The sequence below is a fragment of the Cryptotermes secundus genome, unplaced genomic scaffold, assembly GCF_002891405.2.
Source record: "Cryptotermes secundus unplaced genomic scaffold, Csec_1.0 scaffold363, whole genome shotgun sequence".
In the NCBI taxonomy this organism is placed as follows: Eukaryota; Metazoa; Arthropoda; class Insecta; order Blattodea; family Kalotermitidae; genus Cryptotermes; species Cryptotermes secundus.
In genome coordinates, this window is record NW_019737986.1 from 643,357 (window position 1) to 658,369 (window position 15,013).

At 42.8% G+C, this 15,013-nt stretch overlaps 1 protein-coding gene across 4 annotated transcripts in view; it reads right to left on the reverse strand.

Moving 5' to 3' along the window:
• LOC111870614 (irregular chiasm C-roughest protein) overlaps positions 1 to 15,013 on the reverse strand; it is a 525,714-nt gene that overhangs the window by 11,227 nt on the left and 499,474 nt on the right. For all 4 annotated transcript variants that reach the window (XM_023863049.2, XM_023863048.2, XM_033753921.1 and 1 more), the window contains one exon: positions 14,245 to 14,372. In XM_023863049.2, coding sequence (XP_023718817.1) covers positions 14,245 to 14,372 — 128 coding nt within the window. The remainder of the gene's footprint in view (positions 1 to 14,244; positions 14,373 to 15,013) is intronic.

Here is a 15,013-nt window from a genome sequence, read left to right on the forward strand (position 1 = left end):
GTTTAGCCTCAGATGAAGGCCGCCTGATAGTTGACACTTGCCGCTGCGTAACAGTCGTTTGCTGGCGTCGCGTACCAGCTGAAGAATAAAAGCATTCGTCTTAACAACAGTCGGGAAGTGGCTGCAGACCAGCGTGTGATTCCAAACAAGGCGGGATAATTGTCTTTGCGGCCACATCAAGGCCTACTTTTGGACCCAGTGGGCATAGGGCGTAAAGAGCCCGGAGCGACAGTGGGGCTTTACCTGTAGGCCGGTTTCCCGTTTGTATCTCTTCATGGTGTAGTGTGTAGACACATAGGCAACTTTACTTGTAGTAGTAGTAGTAGTAGTACTAGTGGTGGTAGCACAGTAGTAGCAGAAGCAATCGCAATAATTAAAATTATATTATTATCAATTAAAATCAGAACGATCAATTAGCAGCGTAATTTCCAGGTATAGTTTCACTTTCAGATATAGAGGCTCAGTTACCAATTTTGAAAATGATATGATTTCGATAATAGTAATAGTTCGAGTCAATTAAAATACTGGCGCGATTGACAACAGTTATAAAGATATATAGCAAATTTAATGATGTCGATTAATGGAATGAACTTTCCCTTAAAAATGTCAATTATATTGTGCATGTAGATAGAATTTGCCGCAGAAATATATTTCGCCGAGGAAATGACATTAGTGCGGTGATGCATACAAGAAACGGAAAACTGGCTGATTAACCCAGCAGCTGCACATCACGAAAGGAAGAGCAACGAATTTCGTTTTTAAAGACAACGATAAGAAATAGAAATACTGCCACATGGATTAGAGTATTTAAAGATTCAACCCCACTAATGTGTCATTATACGTATTATTACATTCGCCAATAAGAAGTCTGCTACAGCATAATCGTGAAAATTTCTTTCAGTTCTTCCGAGTTCAGTCCCAGGCGGCAGAAGCTCACTCTAGTCCACACAGCACCCGGAGAACATAAAATCATAAGACTGTAACGTTACGACTCGAACCTAACATGTTTATACTTTGATTTAGCTATGAAAACTCCAACCGCGGCGGCCCGGGTTCAAGTGGGATTTGTGGTGGACAAAGTGGCGCTGGGGCAGGTTTTCTCCGAGTACTTCGGTTTTCCCTGCCAATCTTCATTCCACCAGTTGCTCCACAATCACCCTCACCTATCATCTGGGGCTGGTACAATAGGCCAGAAGTGGCCGCAGTACAAGGGACTTAGTCCCACCCCACTAGCAATAAAAAATAACTATGAAAACAGAGCTTACAGTCTACAAAATTTCCCAGATATTTAACACACTGACAAAAAGAAGTAGCTGAAATTATAAACAGAAGCACAAATGTCATTAGTGAAGATGGATGTAAAGCCAAAGATGTTAAAATGGATTCTCAAGAGTTCACGGCATCAGGAAAAAGGGTACCAAAACATAGGCTACTTTTATACGCGTACGATTCTGCATTCACATGGTCAAGGTACATCGTACATATTTTCAAATCAAGATTTGTCTTACTTTATCTTTTCCTATCACGGTTATATAAATAAGAAATAATAATAATAATTATTATTATTATTATATAGGCATCTGCAAATAGGCCTATACGAATATCCTCATGTTTTGAAAATAATTTCTGTAGTGTTAGGTAGGTGTCTGGAGAATATCCCTTCACTTCAATCTGACACATAATCATAAAGGGGCCCATACACGTACCAGTCTGACTCGCGAGTCCGGCTCGGCGAGCTTGACTCGGGAGCCGGGCTCGGATTAATTTCGCCACAAACGCATGAGCTGACTCCCAACTTTGCGACCCGCACACGGAGGAGTTTGGCTCATTGGAACCCGAGCCGAGTCGGACTCGCGAGGCAGGCTCGTACGTGTATGGGCCCCTTAAGAACGGTTACATATTACGAAGCTTCGAATCCTAGTTCTGTTAGTAAGTTCCACAGAACTTCACATATATGGTTATGGGTGTCCTGGACACTTTGTACTGCTGGCTGCATAACGACACAGGCTCTCAGAAGCTAGTGGCTTGTGTGAAGTTGGGATTTTAATATGGAATAATTCGTCATGAGGCATTCTTAGATGACGAACGTACACGCCCTCTTGAAAGGAAGAGACCCAGTTTTTATATCACGCACTGAAACAGGGTTTCAGATGCTCTCGCATCGCTATGCGTGCTTAAATCTGTCCATCCTTCTGTTTGTGTTTACAAGAAAACAGTCGAGAACAACCAAACTGAATTTCATGAAATCTGATATCAGGGAGTTTAACTAAAATGTGCTGATCCGTCCTAATTTTGGTTGAAATTGGACAACAATAACAACGGCTTTACATGGATACCTACACGCATGCGCATTTCGCCGTGCGTCTCGAGTTTAACTCGTGCCAAGTACGTATATACATGAGGACGCACTTTGTTTGGAACAACAGCTAGAGAAAAATTATGTATACGTTTCATGCCAAATACACGGTTTTCGAGACAATCAACGGCGATTGAACGCGCCGTAATTGTTACGCTGTATTTCCTTATTTGTTGTTGCCAGAATTGGCTTAAATCACAGTGGTCTTCACGCCACGCACTCTTCTCAGGGCGACTGCCACATCCGCAGTGCGCATGTGCGTCACCACTGACCCGGCCAGGTGCGCATAGAAACATGTACAAAATTGCAACAGTTTCCATTTTTCCGAGCAGAAGGGAGGGGCAAGTGATCTTCCCTTCTAAGCCAAGACAACTTCTTGTCACAGACATTGCACTAGGAAGTCCTTCCCCGGTGGTAATGCTGCTGAAGCGTGAACATGAGTATCCATCTCCATGTTATGCATAGGTTAAAAATTCGTGAACCTTTGCCTTCATGTTGTGGTTCTCTGACACAGAGGTATTTAGGAAGAAGTGTGTACTTTGTCACGTGGTTCTATCTGAGCACCGAGGACATCCTTTAATCTCAATCATCTTTTGTTACTGATCATCTAACCAACTGCATATAGCAGATTTATTTTTGAGAAGCTGGCTGGACAATTCCGCCCCTTATGGAACCCGATAGTTCATTATCACACTCATAAGAGCCGGCCACCATTGTCTTGACTCATCTGAATGCCACCCATATCTTTGACTTCCATTTCAGAGTCGTCCTTCCATCTATAACTAGGTCTCACAAAGTGGTCTTCCCTTCAAACTTCTCGCCTCCCCCATTTCTGCTATGGCGCTCTTTGTTTAGTTGTACACGAAAATCTGCAGCTTCTTTCTGACGCACCGATTGATATTTTCTAGAATCGATCAGCATCGCTTCTTGTTATTCGCAGGAATTCATTTCCTGTTTCCATTTACGGGGTCCAGTGACGTGTTGAAATTCATCTCCGGTACAGGAGAGTGACCAAACACTGGTTCTGCTGGGCAGCGGGCACATGTCAGAGGTACTCACGTGTAATGGAAGAGTCGGGCAGAGGGCATGTGGAATGGGATTTGCTGTTTACAGAAACGTTAAACTGTGGATTACATGAATGTAAATTTACATTGCTCTCTAAAATAGAGATTTAATGGAACACGATGCACATAAAACTCAATGGTTTTGAAATGTACGCATTTTTAAACGTAACCGTAATTTAACTGTGGAGAAAAATTAAGTTTCTGTCAGTGTCGCTCACTGGTTTCTGTCACTCGTATTACACGTTTAAGAGCATATATTACAGCAGACTTTGGTTGTTTTCAAATGTTATTAGAAGGTCAAATTAGTAGGATAAAATGGGCGAGGAATATGGCAAGTAAAACATTAACACACAATTTTGGTGAGAAAACTTGAGGGGAAGTGACCACTTGCAAGACCTAGGAGCAGATGAGAGGATCATATAAGCCTCCTTTTACTTTTCGAAATAAGGAAAGCAGACAATTAAAATGGATCATAAAGAAATAAGGTGACAATATGGACTTGATTCGTCTAACTCATTGTACTGGTTATTGACGGGCTTTTGTGGACACCGTAATGAACCTTCGTGTTCCACGAAAGACAAGGGATTTCGTGGTAGCTGAGCGACTATTAGCTTCTGAAGAACTCTGCTCCACGAAGTTCGTTGCTTATTGTTTCTACTTCATATTACAGGCATACGATTCGATACATTTCTAGTGTTGGCATTCCTGATGTGTGCGAGGATTGTCTTCGGGTTATAGAGGTAATTGCGACATTACATACATTTTATCAAATTCTCTATTTCTTTTTTTCATTTTCAGCAGCTGCGTAATGCTAATCTACTTGTCATACGAATACTTGAGCTGTGAGTGACTGTGTTCGAACAGCCATGCTTGAACGCTTCACCTTTTCTACGCTGAAGAATCTGTTAAGTCATTAAAGTTATAATCTGTGAAGCGAACTAAGATCATAATATGAATTTTTTCTTTATGTAAGCGCGAAATATGAAGTACGATTGTTCTCCCTTCACGTCGGACCAACCCATAATCCGCAATTTCTCTTCACTGCTGCGCTGTCTAGACAACTAGGGCAGGACTGCATACAGAGAAATGAGTGTGACTTAGGCTAAGAACACACACAGCGACATGGGTCGTACGGAAAAATGTCGTATGATTTTTTGCCGTACGACCTTTTCACACTAGAGCGACCAAATACGTTTCTCTGCTCTCCGACTGCCGTACGGAAGTATCTACTGTGTCATGTCAACGCATTGCCAGGCAACGGATCGATAAACACCCCGCGACAAGCGCACACAACAATAGGACGAATGTTTATAGCTCGTTGCTAGGAAACAGTCAGCGCGCCAATGGACTGGCGAGAAAGCTATCACGTGTCTTGCTTTGAATGTGGTCCGCGCCATGCCCAATGCTAAGCAACAGAACTGTAAACATGTCTACTACAATAGGTGTTTTGTCCAGGAGAGTTGAGCAGTTGAGAGTACAAGGACGAGAATGGAGCATGTGCTTAGTGATTTGTGAAGATTAGTTCAGATTAGGACAGAGCAGTACAGAGTGATTGAAGACAAGAAGAATTCATAGTGATTTGGAGTCCTAGTTTCTGTGTTGAGATACGTTGCCAGGAGACGGAGAAGCCTATTGCGTGTGCAACGGTGAGCTGGAAAGTGTGTAAATCAGTGATAATGCTGTGTAAGTGTGATTAATAGAACTTGTAACGAAAGAGCCAGTAAATCCAATCATCCGAACTAGAACCCGTTATTTTCGTCACGNTCCATCTTCAGGGTAGAAGGAAAAATATAAGAAATCCGCAAGCGAAGAGACCGTCAGAGAGACTCAGTCTGCTTTTACCGGTTCTCACGGTCACTTCGCTTGCGGATTTCTTATATTTTTCCTTCTACCCTGAAGATGGAGGCGATACGTTCCTCCGAAACGTCGGTTAACACAACATATACACGGTGCCAAATCCCAGAAGACTGCTTTCTTCATAGTCACCGCCGTGAAAGCCTCAAATCTTACAGGCGTACACATGTTTGTCAGTATAAATAAGACTCAGTTAGTGATCAAGAGATTTTCATGTCTGGCATGAATTGATCGAAAAGCTGCTATGTCATATCTGATCATCTTACGGCTGGTTGTATTTTAGGTTTTAACTAGTTCCCTTGAAAATGACTGGTGGAACAAAACTCTTATCCTGTGATTGGAATTTATGATACTTAAATTTACTAAAATCGTCTATTTTGGCCTACTTTCCTCATTCTGAAAAAATAAAAGTAGGCGTCTACGATTTCCATGCTGTGTTTCTGTGTATTTCCCCACTCCCATTAACTTTGAAATGCTTGAACCAATCTTCATGAAACTTGGTATATGTATCATGGCACATGAGCCCATCTCAAGACATACTTCGTAAATCCCTCCCATCTGTCTGTCTGTCTGTCTGTTTGTATGTGTATTCCTCTATCGTTGCTAGGCAAAGGTTCGCTAAAATGTATTTCTCTATCGTTGCTTGGTAATGACCTGCTAATGACGTTCCTGCGGCAAAGAAGAAATGATGGAGATGTAATTTTCTACGCGGCCCGTGTCATATCAAAGGAAAATGGGCGATTAGTTCTTCCCAGAGCTTACTGTTCTTTAAAGGAGAGAGAGTTATTAGTTTTTCTGTGCACTGTAATTGGCGCAGGACATCTGTGAGCCTAGACGTCACCGAAAGAGAGGTGTTTGGACACAGGATTATTGCTTATCCAGCCTCCATAGTGGCACAACACTTGTCATACTAAAACAGCTGAAAAATACTCATGAATGCGCAACAATACTTTAAACCAAGAAAAGTAACATTATTTCTCTGTCTCCCACTTGTTGCTGACCAATGTTAGGAAAAAATTACCCTTGCGCCGGCGTAGTAGCCTGATCATTCAGATAGTACATTGCAGCTGCTAATAATGTGTTTCAAAATGAGGCTACAATTCATAAAGCGATCGGATAACTTCCTCGTGCTAACTGCTGCATTTGAAGAATGGTCGTCATACGCGACTGCTTCGGTGGGAAAATATAGACTGACATTCCGAGGCTAGTGAAGAGCTCAAGGAAAGGGTGCGCGGTGCGAGGGAAACACACTTCTAACTTTGAGGAAACAAAAATTCTGTAAAGAAAGCAGTCTTCTGGGATTTGGCACCGTGTATATGTGGTGTTAACCGACGTTTCGGAGGAACGTATCGCCNGCAGCTGCTAATAATGTGTTTCAAAATGAGGCTACAATTCATAAAGCGATCGGATAACTTCCTCGTGCTAACTGCTGCATTTGAAGAATGGTCGTCATACGCGACTGCTTCGGTGGGAAAATATAGACTGACATTCCGAGGCTAGTGAAGAGCTCAAGGAAAGGGTGCGCGGTGCGAGGGAAACACACTTCTAACTTTGAGGAAACAAAAATTCTGTAAATTCGAGCCTCTGGTGAGCTGCCGAGAAAAAGTCCCTGTTCCCAAGCAGCATGTCGCGAAGACATATGTGGTAGAGTCATTAAGTTCGTCGAATGTGGTTTTATCGCATCATATTACAAGGTATTCACATACACTTACACAGATCCGCGTCGGCTCTCAAAATAGTTGCCGTTGGCCGCTATGCAAGTCTGCCGACGTTGATATAGCTGCCGAAAACATTGCTGAAACATACTGGCAGGAAATCCCCGTACGGCGTCTCTTGTGGCAATGACCACCTCCTCGGACGACTGAAATCTACGATCATGTAGCTTTGCTTTCAAGCGGCGAAAGAGAAAGAAATCGCACGGTGCGAGATCATGTGAGTACGGAGGGTGTTGCCATGTCAGTTCCTCTTGGGCAAGAACAGAGCGATGTGCAGGGGCGTTGTCGTGTAGCAACAGCCAATTGTTCCTACGCTAAACGTTTCGTTAGGAGATTTGCCTAGTTTCTGGCAGAACTTGATGTTTGCCCCTTGTTCAAACTGCCACGTTTTCGATTTCGGCTACTTGCATTTAGCTGCAGTTCATAATAGAGGTCGTAGTTCTACTTACACTGTTTGCACACAACTGCCTCTTGCTGTGACGAGAGATGAACCGAGAGAGCATCATATCGTGACTCAACATATCCGCTATATTGCATTGCAACGACGCTTTGTAGCCATTCCACGAACTTATTGACTATGGTATTATAGAAAAGTGAAGGCAAAGCTCCCCGCATTCTCAGTGCTAGAGGAAGGTAACTGGTTACCAGGTGGCAAGAGCCGTCTGTACACCTCTTCGTTGGAGAAGGTCGAATGCTTCCCAAAGACGGTCTGTATGTAGTGGCGAAGAGAAGAAGTCATGCCCCTGCTGAGAATTGAACCCTGGTTGTTCAACCCACAGCTGTTCACGTTACTGATTAATGCCGGGATACAACCTTAAATACACAATGGCCGTTTCTTCCCACCTGTCTTCACTGTTCGAAATCATCCTTTCTGCTTGCATTCGACTAAATCAGTGAACGACCGTTACCTCTGTTTCACACAGAAAGTGTTCAAGTATTGAAAATACAAGTACAAACGCAGCGATCGAGTGCAATACTGGTGAGCCTTCCTCACTGCGTGACATGAGCCTTGTATATGTTACTTGCGAATAATTAACATTACCAGCTTCACCCCCTCCCCACTCCAGCAGCATTGCCGGCGAGATATCTGCTGCTCTGCATTTTAAAGTTCTTAAATCTTATGTGATTTTGGAGGCTACGCGAATGGAACACATTTCGTTTGTGAACGGATTCTTAAATTTGACTATGTATGTCACAGTTCACAGTAATCGACAAGATATTATGATATTATGATGAATATGGCAATTACTAGGCAACGGCTCTGTAAGCACCGCCTGAAAGCCGGAGTAGTGAAACCAGAGCGTTGGTACAGAATTGACACGCGGTTCCCGCAGCAACGGATAAGCTTTGGCCCTTCCTGAAGGCCCCGACTCATGGGATTTTGAGAACATTTTTATCTAAGCGAGAAACAAAAGATTCGTGGAGAAAATTGTCTTACGGCGAATCTCATAATTTGTACGCTTCAAAAATATGATAGAATCGTACAAAATTTTAGCCTGAAAGCCTGAAATTACGCTACCTAAGCGTAGTTAGTAAGATAATATTAAAACAGACGTTAAAGAAATAGGATATGACAGTGTAGTTTGATTAATTTGATGCAGCTTAGGGTGTCAGTGATTGGAACGAACCATCGAATTTTATACAGATTGGGGGAGGGGGGTTATCTCCTGGAATAGCTGAGCGAATATCAAGTTGTGAAGAAGCACTCTACTTTGTGTTGTCATATCTGTGCTGACTGTAACTGGCCATTGGCTGTTTTGCTCAGCACGTAAGTACGAGTAAATAAAGAACTTAATTACTACTACGTGAACGGAGAAGTTCATGGAGGTAGGCCTAGGCCCACTGGGGCTGTAGTGCCAAGAAAAAAATACTACTACTATTTCTGTAAGATTTGAGGCTTTCACGGCGGTGACTATGAAGAAAGCAGTCTTCTGGGATTTGGCACCGTGTATATGTGGTGTTAACCGACGTTTCGGAGGAACGTATCGCCCCAATCTTCAGGGTAGAAGAAAAAGTATAAGAATTCTGCAAGCGACAACACCGTGAGAAACGGTAAAGCAGTCTGCTTTACCGTTTCTCACGGTGTTCTAATACACTACTGAGTAGCAAAGTCGACAGCGACAGGCTGCCCTGAAGATTAGACCTTTGTCATCAAACCATTCCTTTTGTAAAATGTATGGTGTACGGATGTAGGTTTAAGCAGTGTGTATACAGGCATATATATAGAACTTATTTTCTCTCTTTCCTGTAAGCTGCAGATCTCTCTCAAGTAGGCTACCCTCAATACGAGAATGCCGTATCTCTCAACAACTTTGTTATATTTGCTGTTTTCTTCCACTCCCCCCAAAATATGCTTGACATATCTTGTGGTATGACGGAAACAGATAGTAATTATCACAACAGATTTCAAGAAGTTGCAATTCTGGCAATATGAGCTGGACAATGGCGGCATTATTTCTGATCAACTTAAGAGCTATCTCAATCCAATCTTTCAAAGTAGTTTGCGTAATGAGGCCAGTTATTCTTTAAAACTTGTTCATTTACAAGCTTTAGGATGGATCTTCTTCAGTTCAGACTTCTCCTAGTCTGTCCTATACAATTCTACGCACAGCGTCCTTGTCAGAACTGTCTACTTCTGATGGCATACATTTCCTGAGCGTGGATCTGGCAGGAGATGTAAATGCGGCTGAAGCCCCTTCTTCAATACATTTGCCCGCTTTCACTGCGCGACAGAGGGTTGTTGTTGCTTTGGTTGCCCTGTTACGAACTTTAGATAGCTTAACGTTTCATACAATGACGCACCAGCTGCCGCGTCCCACCTCTTGTTACAGCTTTCTTCATTAGAGATGTAGAGTGATACATTTATGTCCATGCCACCTGGAAGTGTGACATATGTGAGATCTGTCCCTACGGTTTATGAATATTTTAGTTTCAACTATTTTACAGAATCCTTAAAGGGAAAAGAACGTTGTAAAGAGCCCGAATTGAAACGTCACAATATAAACGATCTGAAAGCTTTGCATCATCCTTAATTTCACTGTGCCTTCCCTTACGGCCACTGAAATCCTGGATTGTCACTGCAGTAATGTAATGTCCTTTCTTTCAGCTGCCACCGACCTGAGAAACATCTGCAGCTGTTGCTATAAATTCAGCCTTGACAAACCGTTCCTTGCAATCTACTACGAACCATTATCATCTTATCTTCAGAACACGTAAAGAATTCCGAGAGTAGTCCTCTGGGTTGTGATGCTGTGTAGTCTTGTCACTGGATACAAACATTTCGGAAGAATGTGCTTGCTCATCTTCAGGGCAATTAAGAATCATTTTTTTCGTGTCTCCTAAATAAAAGCCTAAGGATAAGAATACACAAAACCATAAATTTGTCTGACGATTTTTGTACTGGGGTGGAGCCTGGTCTGACGCCGTAAGGAAAGAACTACGATTAGGGGTGTTTCACAACAGGGTGCCGAAGACAATGCCTGGACCTAAGGTCAGGCTGGAGAAAACTGCATTATGAGCGCCATCATAATTTCCCTTCTTCACGAAATATTATTAGGGCAATAAAATAAAGGAGGGTGGGGGGTGCGGTACATGTGGCACGCATTTGGGATGAGAAAATTTGGTTTAGTCGAAAGCATCGAGGGAGACAGGCGTAGATGCGAGGACAATATTAAAGTGTACACTGAAGAAATTCAATCTGAGCGCGTGAACGGGATTCTTCTGCTTCAGAAAAGGTTTTATTGACGGAAATTGTTGAAATCAGTAATAAACACCGAGTCTCCACGAAAGATGGAAAATGTACGAGTATTAATGGTCCGGTTTCTTCTAAAGACGTTCTCTGGTCTATGAAATTTTCTTTCGTTTTTTATCCGGAGTTTAATTTTCTTGATTTTAAAATAGGCATAAGCGTACAAATAGGCTGGCAAATACTGCATCCATATAATACATTTATTTTTATGTATCTAATAATAGATTTGTGTTTCATAATCGAGATAAAAGAGTTCAGAAAGAACTTTTATACTAACTCACTATACTTTCCTTTCCTCACAAAATCTTATTAAAATTTAAACCGTTATTCCAATGCCCTGGCTTAAATAGCTGACTACAAAGCGCCCTTTCGAGCAGTAGAGTTCACTTCCCGTGTGCCTTATACAAATATTAAATTGCATCAATTTACATATCGATTGTTCTATTTCTGTACAATTACTTCCACAGCAAGTTAAACTCAATTCAGCGGAGTTAGTTTTGTCCCTTTATAAACGTGAGCTTCCTCTGCAAATAGGGGCTCTACAGTCTGAGACATATACCAGACTTGGCTGTGCAGTTCTTCAGTCTTCTCGCGTTTATATACTCAGCTCACTTTCGTATGCTCTTCTAGCCTTGAAACTGTTAAAGCAGCCCGTGACAATGTTCGTCAGAGATCTTCAACTACGCGATCTGTAACTGCACCCCTCTTCATTCTGGTAACGCGATGTCATTCAGCAGTCCAGTAGGCTACGGACAAATGATCGGTTTCTTTTCTTGCCTTCCGTATGCGTGCGTGGGTGTCACATGGCGAATGCAAGTCACACAGACTGACCCATGTGAATATGTCGAACGTGTTTCTAACAGTACCGCGTGTTCAAAGTATCCCCTGTCGAACCCATCGTGTTAGTTATTGCCGATACAAAGTAAAGTAAGAAAATAAATAAGTATAGGTATCCCTGTAACACTCCGTGGAGGCCCATAGGGTTGTGATATGTTGAGGCTCCCACATTTTCTCCAGACAATCGGCTCACAGATGGCGGTGAGGTTGTCAGCCGTACGCGCCGGCCGCCCTTTATCCCCAGGAAGATTACGGGTACTCATTTCAGTTAGAGGCTGAGTCGATCCCAGGGACATAGTGCGGCTGGAAGGATTAGGTAAATTGTAAAAATCCACCTCATTAGGATTCGATCCCGCGACATTCCGGCCTGTAGTATAGTGCCTAAACCAACTACACTACCGCGCCGGTACGCAACTTTAATATTGAACTATTCCCTTAAAAAAACATACACCAACCTTTCCATTCAGAGTAATTGGTCATGGGAATCTATCCCCAGCCGTTTGAGCACAAGGGATGCATGAAAAGTGTGAGTCATCATATTAATTGAAGGCCTAACTCTGAGGGAAAACGCCATAGCAACTAATTATTAAAGTGTAACGATTTTATTCTTATTATTCATTTAAACTGCAAATGGAGGTTTTTCCCGGTGGCAGTGGTACTACAATAAGACACAACACACAAATAACACACACCACACTCAAACAAAACACAGCACACAAAACTACACAAATAACGAAGGACACACTAGCACACAGTAAATACAATGAAAATACACTTATAATTGTATTTGTTATAGTTGTAACTACAATTAAAGTTATTTTGTATGGGCGTGAAACACGTCCCCCAGGCAGGGGAAAAGGCTGATTGGGCTGAAGGCAATACTGGAACATAGGAGGCTAAAGCAGATTTTGCAGTGAGTTTCGTGGTTTGTGCTCTCAACAGCGTATCGTTATGGTGATCAGTTCAAGGAGAATTGGCCCGTGTAGCACGCATGGGAGGGGGAGAAGTACATATAAGTTAGTCAGAAATCCTGAAGGAGAGAAAACTTGAGTGACCTATGCGCAAATGAGAGGGAAACATTAAAATGTATCTGAAATAACGCGGCGTGAGGATGTGGACTGGGTTAGAGACCATTGACTGGCTCTTGTAATCGCAGCAGTGAAATTTCAGGCAGGGAACTTCGCAACTAGCTTAGCGACAGACAATTCTTGAAGCATTTATCCAGACATGGTGCAACGAGCTGATATTATAAATGCATCTGTGAACTACTAGTTCCAGCTCGATTTTGTAGCCGATAGGGAAAATTCTTTTGACCTACAAACTTGTCACGCTGACGTATATACCTTTACAGATACTGCGTACTTTCGGAAGTAAAGTACAGTACATTCTTTTTATATGGCAATGGAAAATAAAATGGCCGTTAATTCAATTATCGATTGAATTGCCCTCGTTACATAAAAAGATACAAACCACTGTTCCCTCTGAATGACATGCAAGTACGGACCACATGTCTATGCAACGGACGTGTTCTGGCTTAACGATCCTGCACTGACGCGGTACGTCTGACAGAGGATACCATTCCTCGATGTCTGAGCGGATATTTCTATGAAGTACTGATGTAGGATAAATCAGTTTTCCGAGATTAAATAGGCCCTTTGAGGGTACTAAAGAAGCCGAGTTAAACTCTCATGTAAGAGACGTTTATCGTCCATATGCCAGTACAGCAAGGTGCCAGGCTATGTTCCGTCTGCATACTTGTTTGCTGCGGCAGTCTTATGACCATGCCTTTCGGCATGCTGTTGCAGACATATTCCAATGCGGAGTGCTGACTTCTGGGATATAACGCCGTGTAGCCCGTTTGAAGTCAACCGACGTTTCGAAGGAATATGTAGCTCCCATCTTCGGGGTTGAAGACTAGCGAGGAACCAGAGAAATGTTCCTCGGAAATATCAGCTGACTTTCAACGGACTACACACCGTTATATCGCAGGAGAACTCTTCATAACCTACGCTGTGAGAACCTCAAATCTTACACATGTTCCAGCGTTTGGATTTATTTGGCTCAAGACAGGGCAAGTGACTGGCTCAGGCGAACACTGTATTGAATTTCTGGGTTCTATAAAATTTGGGCAGTTCATAAATACTTGAGCCCATATCAGTTGATGAAGGAAGACGCTGCCCCATCGAGTAGTGTTCATGATCACTGGTCCGTAATCAATCTACTTTTCAACGCAGTTCCTCCAGTTCTGTTATGTAGATAAGATATAAAAGTTTGTGATGATGGTAAATTGTTACAACTAATATGTTGCTGGACATTATCCATCATCTTGTCTGTTCTTAAAAACTGTCCTGTTTCTTTTAAAAACACAGCGTTTCAGGGACTGGATTCTGTCGCCGTCCTCAGGTAAAACCTACTCAGTTGGGTCCAATAGACAGAGCTAGCCCCTATCTCCGGAGGTTCGGACTATCCTAACTGAGGCTCTGTTCCACATATGCCTGGAGGGACTACGGAAGTTCACAAAAGCCATGATTAAGGAGAATCGGTAATCTTCCAAATACAAACAAAATGTGTTATTTCTTGTACCAAATCGCTCGACGAATTGTGACACATCTAAGCACACGGAAACAATTGCATCAATGAAAGCGTTACTGAGCAGGTGACGTGTCTTACCTTTGCTGTGTCGTCGTGGATCCACTCTATCTCTGCAGGTGGATTTCCGTCTACGTCACAGGACAATGTGATGGTCGTGCCGAGGTCTGCCTGGATACTTCGAGGTCGAGTGCGAAACCTTGGACCATCTGCAGAAACATGAACTGACACTGTCATTGCTGCGGGTATAGCAGACATAAGCCCTAGTTATCGCGACTGTGTTATGAACAGGCACATAAAGGCAATGGTCCATACAAGAGGAGGACATGAAGCAGATGCGTTCGCAGTAACCAAGACCTCAAAGTTACTTTCCATGTCTAAGCACCAAAACTGAAACGTATAGAGTTGTATTTTTACTTCTCTCTTAAGTCAGAACGTCGCTGGGTCCTTTAACCAAAGCGAAGACACACTGTGGATGTCTGAGAACAGGGTGTTGAGGAGAGCATCTAGACCCAAAGGAGAGGAAGGAGTAGAAAAAAAAATCCAGACTCTTCACAAATTGTACCTTTGAGGTAAATATAAATTTATCCCTGGGCTTCATTAATTGCGCATCATACCATGAAGACGTATTATGGAGTGGAGTTATAGCTCCACCATTCTTGACCTCGGCAATAGAAGGGAGTGGTCAGCTTGACGCCTCTGCCGCTTTACCCCCAAGGAAAATGCCACCGATACCCAGTGTACGGGAGGCTGGGTTGAGCCCTCATTCAGTCTGGACGTTATGGAGCGAAGACAAGTCTCTTCTTCTGCCGGTCATCGAACCCCGACTCCACGGCCGTCAAGCCCACAA